The sequence below is a fragment of the Trichomycterus rosablanca genome, chromosome 2, assembly GCF_030014385.1.
Source record: "Trichomycterus rosablanca isolate fTriRos1 chromosome 2, fTriRos1.hap1, whole genome shotgun sequence".
In the NCBI taxonomy this organism is placed as follows: domain Eukaryota; kingdom Metazoa; phylum Chordata; class Actinopteri; order Siluriformes; family Trichomycteridae; genus Trichomycterus; species Trichomycterus rosablanca.
Window position 1 is genome coordinate 13919751 of NC_085989.1, and position 13258 is coordinate 13933008.

At 39.5% G+C, this 13258-nt stretch overlaps 1 protein-coding gene across 2 annotated transcripts in view; it reads left to right on the forward strand.

Moving 5' to 3' along the window:
* Window positions 1–4897: 4897 nt before the first annotated feature.
* Window positions 4898–13258, forward strand: part of ctdp1 (CTD (carboxy-terminal domain, RNA polymerase II, polypeptide A) phosphatase, subunit 1) — an 87368-nt gene continuing 79007 nt past the window's right edge. For both annotated transcript variants that reach the window (XM_063011554.1, XM_063011564.1), the window contains exon 1: window positions 4898–5303. In XM_063011554.1, the coding sequence (XP_062867624.1) occupies window positions 4999–5303 (305 nt within the window). In that variant the 5' untranslated portion in view covers window positions 4898–4998. The remainder of the gene's footprint in view (window positions 5304–13258) is intronic.

Below are 13258 nucleotides of genomic sequence, written 5' to 3' on the forward strand. Positions count from 1 at the left end.
TTTAACACAAGCTGAAACAGAAAGTATACTTAATCAAGAAGCTTACCTTAATCAGAAGGTAAAAAAGTAGAAAGTGTAAACAAATGGAAGACACCAACAGTGATTGCTGCAATGACCACACACTCGATTATTACCACCTTAAATTCTTCCTTCAACTGACACCTTGGGATCAGAAACTAGCTCCAAAAATAAACACCTGAAACCAACTAATAGCATATTACCTGCACAAACTGGCCACACAGAGCACTTCTTATACAAACAATCTTAAACAAAAAATCTTAAGTGAGAGCCAACAGTGAGAGCCAACAGCAATATGTTGCAATGTTGCAACATAAAAACCCTTTAAACAACATCTACACACCAACCAGCTGTAGTATATTCGTAAGTGAATAAAATCCATTTAGACAGATGGTTCATGGTTAGAAATAAAGCAAACTACTGTATGTGCAACAACATCAAAATATCAGATCTGCCATTCATTAGTCTAACAATTAAACATCCCTGCTTTAAAAACCCATTGGTTGCAGAACTTCTGAGAGCATTGTGGAAACTCCATAATATTACAAATACTTAACCTGCTCACATCCACTTTATAGACTCTCATATGGCATAACCTGACTTTCCAGTAACTAAGAAAATAGACATCTCTGACACATGGATTGAAAAGGAGTACCACACTTTAAACATATCATTCAGAATAATACTTTGGTCCCATTCTTATAGCTAATACATACATGTATATAAGTTCTTTAAATGGGAAATTAATAAGCCATGTGCTTTCATAAGAAAGGGAAAGGAGACAAAATATCTACCAAAGTATCTGAGAAAAACAAAATGCTTTTCAAGAACCTGTATTAAGAAAAAAAGGTATTTGATTTTAATGTTTGTTCTCAAAAACAAGTCTTCATAGGAATGCCAAAGGTGCTAGGCTACGTTTACTATACTCAACCACTAATACCAAGAATGGCCTGTAGATGGCACACTATAGGCGTCTTTAAAAACAAGCTCTTGGTGCTCTTGGACTAGCTCTTGGTGTTAACCTGGCACCTGGTGCTAATTTCTTTAATTATCTGACCAACCATATTTAACTGGCAGACTAACTTTCCATTTTTTATTGACTTTGCAAGATGGTGAGCCGTTCTAAAGTGACTGAAACCCTCCGGCAGCAGGTTGTCCAGATGAGAGCCAAAGGGATGACCCTATCAGCCATAGCAAAAGAAGTTGGTTGTTCCAAATCTGTGATTTCTAGAATATTGCATCTTTACAACGTCACAAACTCATTCATTTCCCTCAAGAAGGCTGGTCAGCCACAAAAGACAAATGCAAAAGAGGACTGGATAATGCAGAGGTTCTCAATGGGCAATTGGTTCAACACTGCAGCTGGAATTGCTCATCAGTTCAGCACTGAACATGGTAAGGATCTGTCTCGTCATACAGTGTCTCGACATTTAAGAGCATTTGAACTGAAAGCCCACTCTGCAGTGACCAAACCTATCATTTGCAGAGAGAATCAAAAAACTAGACTAACCTTTGCTGAGGAGCATGTTGTGTGGACAGAGGAGAAGTGGTCCAAAGTTCACTTTACTGATGAAAGCAAGTTTAATTTATTTGGGTCCGATGGAAAACATTATGTTCGTCATCAAACTGGGGAAAGACCATACACAAAGTGTGTAAAGAAGTCAGTGAAAGGTGGAGGAGGAAGTGTCATGGTTTGGGGAATGTTTTTGGCAGCAGGAGTTGGGCCTCTTATGCAGCTACATGGCAGAGTGAATGCAAATGTTTAACAGAACCTTTTTCAACAACATATGGTTCCATCCGTGCGTTTATCACCCAACCAGCTAGCAGTTTTCATGCAGGACAGTGCCCCCTGTCACACAGCAAAACGGGTAAAGCAGTTCCTTGAAAGTGAAAACATTGAAATAATGAAATGGCCAGCCCAGAGTCCTAATCTAAACCCAATAGAAAACCTCTGGAAAATCCTTGGCGACAAAATTACGGCCAAGAAACCTGCTACAGTCACCATACTGTGGAAGAGACTGGAAGAAGAGTGGACCAAAATCACACCAGAGCAGTGTGAGAGACTAGTGATGTCCTGCTTTAATTGTTGACTGTCGTAACCTTCAGAAACCTGAGTTGTAATCTTTCTCTGTGCTACAGTCATTGCTGTTCTCTAATTTTGATCACTGTGTTTTCCACAAAATAAAGTTTTTTTGTTGAAGTGGTTAACACTGGTTAACACTGTTCTAGTAGTATGGTATAGCAACAACAAAAATTATCTTAAATGTTGAGCAATGAAGATTACATTATTTCTGAAAAAGTCAAATGTTCATAAATTGTTGTCTAATTTTGATCTCCACTCCATATATCTCCATATATCTATATACACCAACCCCTCAAACTTCACACAGCTGAAGAAATTCTGCATGGAGGAGTGGGAAAAAACTTTCTCACAGTCGATGTCAGAGACTGGTAGATGGTTATAAGTATTGTCTAATTAAGTTTATTTCAGCCAAAGGGGGAAATACCAGCTATTAAGGCATAGGTTGTCCTAACTTTTTCCTCACAATAAATTTCCATTTTTATTCATTACATTTTACAACTTGTGTTTAAAAGTAATTTTTTCCACCAACTCAAATGCCTCTTGAGTTCGGGTACTGGACTGTCCTGCAAACCTTTTTTTGGAGTGTGTTGCACAGCTGAAATGCAGAAATGAATGTATATTAACAAAGGAAATATTTTGGATTCATAGAAATAAAAGTCAAAGTAAATGTAAGAAACATTTTTATTTGCATTTTCCATACTGTCTTAACTGAGGTTGTAATATGTTCTTTTGTATTTTTAAATGCAGTATAATTGATAAAGTACACATAAAAGTTAAAATGTTAATTTAGTTTATCAAAGAAATAAGGTTATCAAACATCCACTGGTGCTGTGTAAAAAGAAACTGCAACCCTAAACTTCAATATGAAAAAAGTTAATTAATGGTTTTAAAATTTAGTTTAATGGTTCTAAATATGTTCTAACCAGTAGCTAACTGTGACTCCTAAACTCTGCCCTCTGCCCACCCCCCACTCATTTAAAAAACCCCAGCCTACTTTACTGTGGCCTACAATGACATTTTAGGGCATTTAGAAAGTAAAGTCGTAATATGTCATGTCCTTCATTAAAGTGCTACAAAAGTTGAGAAACAAAAATAAAGACAATAGTTCAGCCTTAAAAAAGCAATGAGTAAACATAAAGGGTTAACATCTGAACAAAAGAGCTGATTTCTTAAGCAAAATGCAAATCCTCTTTAAACATAATCACTCTATCACATAAACTCCATGTACAATACACTACACTAGTTACAGTATTTTTTTTATTCTGTCCTCTTATACTCTTAAATTAACAGAATGGATGATTAAAGTAATTGCCTTTACTTACCTTATATTTATTAATTGAAGAACAGCCATGAGTATAGCCATAACTACTGTGTATAACTTCACTAAACTTGTGTTATACATATCCCCATATCTCTGTATAACTATTGTTATTAACAATTCTACATTACCCATGCAGAGCCTAGAGGGCCCTGACGATTCCCCTCTGGTTCTAACGTTCTAAAAACCTTATGAAAGGGTATTGTTTACCATTGCGTTACATTAACTTTCCTTTTAACAATCTTAGTTGTTTAGGAACTAAGGACACCAATTGCTGTAGCTGCTCAACAGTCCAGGGTCTCCTTTGACATATACTGCTTTTCATGTGTCACACCGCTTCAATTGGGACAGGTCTGGACATTAATACACCTTGGGTATTGGGTTCTTTAGCAGCCAGTGGCAGATACAGAAACGTAACACGTACTATTCTTTCGAACACCCGAACACAAACGCCTTGACAGCAGGTGTTGGTAGGTAGTAGGCGATCAAATCCTCTATCTCAAAGCCGCCCAATCGCGTGTGCAGAGCTCCCAATCAGGCAGTGTTAGCAGTGGTGGGCCAGCGTAATAAAATGCTTTACCAGCCAGAGGCAGATACAAATACTTAACACATAGCATTCTTTCAAACACCCAGACAGGCTCATTAACCAGACAACAGGTGGTTTTGTTGCATAGGCTGTGGTTGCCCATCTGTAGAGCTGCCAATCAGGCAGTTTTAGTGGTGGTGGGCTAGCGTAACAAACCGCTGAACATCTGGCACTGATTTATTATTGAGGAAGCCTGGTTTGTAAATTAAGTCTATCACAAGGAGGTTCACTGAAGTTTGGTAAGGTCTTTGGAGTGTCTATGCACCTAAGTGGTTTTTATGGACCTTACTTTTGGCACGGGACAAAAGAAGTTCTTCTGCCCACGCTACAAGGTTAAATATACAGATTTAAATATTTCAGTTTATATATAGTGTTCTTTGATTTCAATCACGTCTTTCACAATCATCTAAAATTTTAATTACACCCATATGTTTGTACAGGGTAATGGCATTGTTGTTTAGTCTACCTAATATTGAAACAATAAAACATTTTTCAATTTGATGGCTCTCTACAACTCCTAACACTGCAGCAACAGCTACTTGTCTAGAGTCAACTTTTATTTGTTTATTTAAAATGTTATTCAATGCAAAACGGTGTGATTCATTCAAACAAACATAAAATATGCTGCTTCAATCACCTAAAATGTTTTAACAATAACGTATTTATAACTCGGTGTCATAATTACAGAACTGACAATTATATTTGCTGTAGATCACGAATACTGCCAGTCGACCACTATTTGAATACAGCTTACGTCAACGAGAAACCCGGAACAATTTTTGTCTGTAGCCTTTTACTTCCTGTTTATGGGCGGGAAGAGCGAACTGATCGCAACTTCAGTGTATGGCTTAATAATTATACGTCATTTTATGTTTTATCGTGTTGCCTGTTAATTTGATCTTTTGTAATTAAGACTCAATAAGTCTAAAGTTGGGGCAATTCTATTTTAAAGGGAGTTGTAACTAAAGTTTGAAGGAATTGCCAGAACAAGCCATGGAGGACCTTTCCGATTCCGGTGGCGGCAGTTCAGCACATCTAGGGCCAGTGGTACAAGTGACTGAGGTTCGCTTACCACTAGTACCCTGCCCTATGCGCTTGGTGGAGTGGAAAGTAAAACCTGGAGCATTGGTTAACGTTGATTCTGTTGTCGCAGTATGTGTAGCGATTCCCACGAAGTCAGAGTCTGGATCAGAAGAACGAGGCCGAACAAAAAATCTACCTGAGAGGAAGGTAAAATCAGACCGAGCTGGAGTTGTGAGAGAACTGTGTTACGAGCTCGGGCAGATCATATCTTCTGGGTAAGTCTTCAGATAGAAATTTTTGACTTTTTCCATTTAGCCATTAGTCCCACTGCGCTCACATGCGTATAACTTCAAACCTAATGTACGACGAAGACGGGTTTTGTAGGTATGAGACAGCGACAAAAAAACGTAATTATTCTACGGTTGTGATCATTAATTAACCAAAGTTCAGAATAAATTTTCAATTGACGTTAAACTAAATAAAACTTAAATATGGGTGAATTAAGATTATGAAAAAGCTATAAACATACAAACCACGTTCCAAAAAACTTGGGACACCTTCTAAAAATGCAATAAAAAGTATAACGTGTAATTTGTTTATCGCTTGAGCTTTTATTTCATTGATAATACAAAGAAAACAGTTTCAGTGTTTTCACTGACAAAGCTAACTGTATTTTGAATATATTATTTATATAGTTATTTATAAATTAGTATGTGAAGCCTGCAATATGTTGAGAGAGTAGAATGGGAGGTTATACAGGTAATGCTGTTCTCAAAGGTAGCACAGTTAGCAGTTTAACTGGCAACAGGTTAGGTCATGTTTCTCAGCACAAGATTGCAACGAAGACATGGGAGATCTTGGTGCGGATAGGCCAAGGGCAGAAACTGCTGCTCAATGTGTGTGACCATTGTGCTGCAGAGGGTGTTGTTTTAGAAACAGTGATGGTACTGGGATGGAAATAGCCACATGAGCTTATTAGTACTTAAATTAGAGCTTATTAGATAAAAAAAATCATTGTCACTTAAACACCATCCACCGCAGCATCAAGAAATGCAACCTGTAACTGTATTTTGCAAAGAGGAAGCCATATTAATTTTGTTTAGAAATGCCAGCAAGTTCCTTGGGCCCAAAAAAAATCCGAGATTGACAGAAAAACAGTAAAAATGTGTTCTGTGGTCAGACGAGTCACTGTTTTAGCTTGTTGTTTTTTCTCTGGACTGTTACCAAAAAAACTAGCATCTGTGACTGCATTTGTGCTACTCATGGGAGGCGAGCGAATGAGGCACCTTGTTTGCTGTGAGGTGCTGGCTTGCGATTCTCTAGGTCAGGGGTGTCAAACTCATTTTCACCGAGGGCCACATCAGCATTATGGTGGCCCTCAAAGGGCCGATTGTAACGTATTCTGCTGTGATTGCAGTCTGTTGTTTTTCTTGGAGGCTAAATTCTGCATTTATATTGTCCTACTTTATCCACAGACACGGCCTCATAACACAAGAGATGCACCGGTTTCTCTTCCTGAAGCACAAACTTGTTTTCACTTTCATTAAATTTCCTCCTTATGCTTAATTTTCTTACTTATCTTCTTGTACATTTTAGGATCATGTGTAAATATGTGTAACATCATCTACTGGCGGGCTGTGTCACTTTGCAGGTCACAAAATCAGCATGCATTTTGAAAGATGCAGTTTGTTTAGGATTTCATTCTGCCCTCACTAATAGTTTATCCCCCTTTCCCAGCTAGACAGACAGACAGACAGACAGACAGCTCTCTTCAGAATACAGTCGGTTTTATTTGCTCGCCAGCTGTGTGATACACTGTGTGCATCAAAATGAAGTAAAAATACAGACAATAAAAACAATAAAGAACTTAATACAATACAAGCACACAGCTGTAGTCAAGTGTTACATCTGGTACAATATGAGATTTACCCAAACGTAAAATAGCGCTAACGAGTTAGCATTTAGTGTAAAGATACTAATTGCTATAGTAACAGTAACAATTGTATTTAATTACGGTAAATTTGTAACTAAAACGCTGTGATATACTCACTAAACATTTACAAACAACTGAGAATATAAACGCCACTACTTACAGACGATGCTTTGGTATTATATTGCAAGATAATTATCTGTATTTATTTATTATTGTTTACGTTACTGACTACGCTACTTCGCGTTCTTTTGCAGTAAAATTCACATGGCTTCTAAGCGAGGTCAAAGTTAGTTGCCATGACTACGATGTCGCCAGTTGCACTTAAAGGTGCAGGACTCCCATTAAATTATAAGCGCGTCTCTGTAACGACTCGAACCAAAACAACAATCATACAGTCGTTTAAGCTCTCGCGGGCCACATAAAATGACGTGGCGGGCCGGATTTGGCCCGCGGGCCGTGAGTTTGACACCCCTGCTCTAGGTGATTCTCTTGCTGGCTTGCTGGGATGATTTAAATGTATTTTTTCGTTGAATAAAAATTTATTGAAACGAATAATAACTTAAAATGTAGTATATATTATGTTAATTATACCTACTAAATAGATAGTTAATAGTGGCGCGATAACCAGGCTAGATTTCCTCTGCTCTGTGTATTACTGCAACATTGGTAACACCGGGAACATCGCTACCCCACTCAGATCCTCTCTAAACCACATCAGGTGAACATGTTGGTTCTTCTAGCGCGCATGATAACGCAGGTTTAAGGTCTTACAGACTTTATTCTTTATTCTATTTTTTTTTAACCATCTTTTGATTAGATGTGCATTTAAAATATTTAGCCCAAACACTTTTTTTTTCGTTTCACAGTGTATATCTAGCCTAGGAGCTTAATTTAAACCTTTTTTTAATAGAGAAAAGATGCGCATCCCTGCTGTTCTGTATTTAACAATAAACACGCATTTCATTGGTCTTAAAGCTGTCTCATCTTTGTCATTATAAAGCAATAATATACCGAATCATAGCCTAACAATAAAGCTTGTTTATATAGCTCTAAAATCCAGATCAATTAAGTAATTTTCAAAAACAAAAAAAATGGCGATCATACCGCAATATTGAGACAGGCTGAATATCGCAAGGGGAAATTCTTTCACCGCGACAGCCCTAGTCTCAACTTCTTGATCGCGATTAATCTCGATAAAAAATTTTTTATCGCGTGACAGCCCTACTTTAAATACTTTACTTTAAATTATTTCTATTGTGTACATTGTTTTGTTTAGTACTAATGTGAACTGGCAGTTATAAACTAGCATTTCACTACTAGTTGTACCATGTATGAACTGTAGGTGACAAATAAACTTTGATTTGATTTGTATTTTCCAGTCCATTTTCCAGTGATTTGTTGAGTAAGAAAATTAAGCCTGTGTGTCATCGCATAATAATACCCCAGTAAAGGAAGTCATGGCTAACCATTTTAAATGCTCCTAATTTAAAGGTGAACCTTTAAAAAATGAGTAAAATCTTACAAAAGGATTTTCACATTTATATTTTAACAACAACGACAAAAAACCTTAGCTGCCTAAACTGTAGACAGAGCTCATTTTTAGGCAGGTTTTTAGGCATGTCTGGTGTCTCTCTCATCTGTTTTGTTTTTAATTTTTATCTATTTATATTGTTATGCTAATACTACCTAGTGAACCATACCTAATCTGCACAACTCTCCATAGCGCTTTTAGCGGCGAACATTATATGATTTGCTGCCTATTTAAGCCAATGGCTGCTGTATGAACTATGCTGTGGTATGACAAAGGATTTAACATATGCAAACAACACTAAAGTATCTTTGTAAAGTCTGTGAAAGTCATTGGGTGGTAATTGTATCATTATGTATCATTAGCAAAAACCTAAAGTGCTTAAGCAAATATTTTATTTACTTAAAATACAACCCAAATCAGAAAAAGTTGGGACAGTATGGAAAATGCACATTAAATATAAATGCTGTGTTCCTTACATTTACTTTGACTTTTATTTGATTGCGTACAGTTGAATCCAAGTTTTGTCTGCTCAATTTCATTTCATTTGTTGATATATCTCCATTCCTGCATTTCAGTCCTGCAACACATTAAAAAAAAAACACGGGGGCAATTTAGGGCTAGTAATGAGGTGAAAAAACTATGAAGTGATTCCAAACAGGTGATGTCAACAGGTAATTGTAATCATGGTTTGGTACAAACGCAGCATCCAGGAATGGCTAAGACCTTGATCAGCAAAGATGGCCAGAGGATCTCCAGTTTGTCAACAAATGTGTGAGAAAATTTTTGAAATGTTTAAAAACAATGTACCTCAAAAAAAGATTGGAAGGGATTTGCATATTTCTCCCTACAGTGCATAATATCATCGGCAGGAATATCAGTGTGTAAAGGCCAAGGGTGCAACCTTAAACTGAAAGCCCGTGATCTTTGATCCCTCAGACGGCACTGCATCAAGAACCGCCACTTAACAATAGCTGATATTACCACATGGCCAAGGGATTACTTTGGAAAACCTTTGTCAAGCACTACAATGTGGAGTTACATTTACATATGCCACTTAAAATTTTACTGTGCAAAAAAGAAGCCTTATGTTAACCATGTCCAGAAGCGGCGTTGACTATTCTAGGCTTTAAGGCATCTAGGATGGACTATAACATAGTGGAAACATGTTTTGTGGTCAGATGAAACCAGGTAAGAGCAGAGTGTGAAGGTTTAATTAGCAGGGTAAGAGCACAGTTTTGCTCAAAATATTGCAATGCACACAACATTATGGGTGACATACCAGAGTTCAAAAGAGGACAAATTGTTGGTGCACGTCTTGCTGGCGCATCTGTGACCAAGACAGCAAGTCTTTGTGATGTATCAAGAGCCACGGTATCCAGGGTAATGTCAGCATACCACCAAGAAGGACAAACCACATCCAACAGGATTAACTGTGGACGCAAGAGGAAGCTGTCTGAAAGGGATGTTCGGGTGCTTTGGATTGTATCCAAAAAACATAAAACCACGGCTGCCCAAATCACGGCAGAATTAAATGTGCACCTCAACTCTCCTGTTTCCACCAGAACTGTCCGTCGGGAGCTCCACAGGGTCAATATACACGGCCGGGCTGCTATAGCCAAACCTTTGGTCACTTGTGCCAATGCCAAACGTCGGTTTCAATGGTGCAAGGAGCGCAAATCTTGGGCTGTGGACAATGTGAAACATGTATTGTTCTCTGATGAGTCCACCTTTACTGTTTTCCCCACATCCGGGAGAGTTACGGTGTGGAGAAGCCCCAAAGAAGCGTACCACCCAGACTGTTGCATGCCCAGAGTGAAGCATGGGGGTGGATCAGTGATGGTTTGGGCTGCAATATCATGGCATTCCCTTGGCCCAATACTTGTGCTAGATGGGCGCGTCACTGCCAAGGACTACCGAACCATTCTGGAGGACCATGTGCATCCAATGGTTCAAACATTGTATCCTGAAGGCGGTGCCGTGTATCAGGATGACAATGCACCAATACACACAGCAAGACTGGTGAAAGATTGGTTTGATGAACATGAAAGTGAAGTTGAACATCTCCCATGGCCTGCACAGTCACCAGATCTAAATATTATTGAGCCACTTTGGGGTGTTTTGGAGAAGCGAGTCAGGAAACGTTTTCCTCCACCAGCATCACGTAGTGACCTGGCCACTATCCTGCAAGAAGAATGGCTTAAAATCCCTCTGACCACTGTGCAGGACTTGTATATGTCATTTCCAAGACGAATTGACGCTGTATTGGCCGCAAAAGGAGGCCCTACACCATACTAATAAATTATTGTGGTCTAAAACCAGGTGTTTCAGTTATTTTGTCCAACCCCTGTATATGTATATATAGATATATATATATATATATATATACAGTGTATCACAAAAGTGAGTACACCCCTCACATTTCTGCAAATATTTCATTATATCTTTTAATGGGACAACACTATAGACATGAAACTTGGATATAACTTAGAGTAGTCAGTGTACAGCTTGTATAGCAGTGTAGATTTACTGTCTTCTGAAAATAACTCAACACACAGCCATTAATGTCTAAATAGCTGGCAACATAAGTGAGTACACCCCACAGTGAACATGTCCAAATTGTGCCCAAATGTGTCGTTGTCCCTCCCTGGTGTCATGTGTCAAGGTCCCAGGTGTAAATGGGGAGCAGGGCTGTTAAATTTGGTGTTTTGGGTACAATTCTCTCATACTGGCCACTGGATTTTCAACATGGCACCTCATGGCAAAGAACTCTCTGAGGATGTAAGAAATAGAATTGTTGCTCTCCACAAAGATGGCCTGGGCTATAAGAAGATTGCTAACACCCTGAAACTGAGCTACAGCATGGTGGCCAAGGTCATACAGCGGTTTTCCAGGACAGGTTCCACTCGGAACAGGCTTCGCCAGGGTCGACCAAAGAAGTTGAGTCCACGTGTTCAGCATCATATCCAGAGGTTGGCTTTAAAAAATAGACACATGAGTGCTGCAAGCATTGCTGCAGAGGTTGAAGATGTGGGAGGTCAGCCTGTCAGTGCTCAGACCATACGCCGCACACTGCATCAACTCGGTCTGCATGGTCGTCATCCCAGAAGGAAGCTGACGCACAAGAAAGCCCGCAAACAGTTTGCTGAAGACAAGCAGTCCAAGAACATGGATTACTGGAATGCCCTGTGGTCTGACGAGACCAAGATAAACTTGTTTGGCTCAGATGGTGTCCAGCATGTGTGGCGGCGCCCTGGTGAGAAGTACCAAGACAACTGTATCTTGCCTACAGTCAAGCATGGTGGTGGTAGCATCATGGTCTTGGGCTGCATGAGTGTTGCTGGCACTGGGGAGCTGCAGTTCATTGAGGGAAACATGAATTCCAACATGTACTGTGACATTCTGAAACAGAGCATGATCCCCTCCCTTCGAAAACTGGGCCTCATGGCAGTTTTCCAACAGGATAACGACCCCAAACACAACCTCCAAGATGACAACTGCCTTGCTGAGGAAGCTGAAGGTAAAGGTGATGGACTAAACCCAATTGAGCACCTGTGGCGCATCCTCAAGTGGAAGGTGGAGGAGTTCAAGGTGTCTTACATCCACCAGCTCCGTGATGTCATCATGGAGGAGTGGAAGAGGATTCCAGTAGCAACCTGTGCAGCTCTGGTGAATTCCATGCCCAGGAGGGTTAAGGCAGTGCTGGATAATAATGGTGGTCACACAAAATATTGACACTTTGGGCACAATTTGGACATGTTCACTGTGGGGTGTACTCACTTATGTTGCCAGCTATTTAGACATTAATGGCTGTGTGTTGAGTTATTTTCAGAAGACAGTAAATCTACACTGCTATACAAGCTGTACACTGACTACTCTAAGTTATATCCAAGTTTCATGTCTATAGTGTTGTCCCATTAAAAGATATAATGAAATATTTGCAGAAATGTGAGGGGTGTACTCACTTTTGTGATACACTGTATATATATATATATATATATATGTGTATATATATATACAGTGTATCACGAAAGTGAGTACACCCCTCACATTTCTGCAAATATTTCATTATATCTTTTCATGGGACAACACTATAGACATGAAACTCGGATATAACTTAGAGTAGTCAGTGTACAACTTGTATAGCAGTGTAGATTTACTGTCTTCTGAAAATAACTCAACACACAGCCATTAATGTCTAAATAGCTGGCAACATAAGTGAGTACACCCCACAGTGAACATGTCCAAATTGTGCCCAAATGTGTCGTTGTCCCTCCCTGGTGCCATGTGTCAAGGTCCCAGGTGTAAATGGGGAGCAGGGCTGTTAAATTTGGTGTTTTGGGTACAATTCTCTCATACTGGCCACTGGATATTCAACATGGCACCTCATGGCAAAGAACTCTCTGAGGATGTGAGAAATAGAATTGTTGCTCTCCACAAAGATGGCCTGGGCTATAAGAAGATTGCTAACACCCTGAAACTGAGCTACAGCATGGTGGCCAAGGTCATACAGCGGTTTTCCAGGACAGGTTCCACTCGGAACAGGCTTCGCCAGGGTCGACCAAAGAAGTTGAGTCCACGTGTTCGGCGTCATATCCAGAGGTTGGCTTTAAAAAATAGACACATGAGTGCTGCCAGCATTGCTGCAGAGGTTGAAGACGTGGGAGGTCAGCCTGTCAGTGCTCAGACCATACGCCGCACACTGCATCAACTCGGTCTGCATGGTCGTCATCCCAGAAGGAAGCTGACGCACAAGAAAGCCAGCAAAC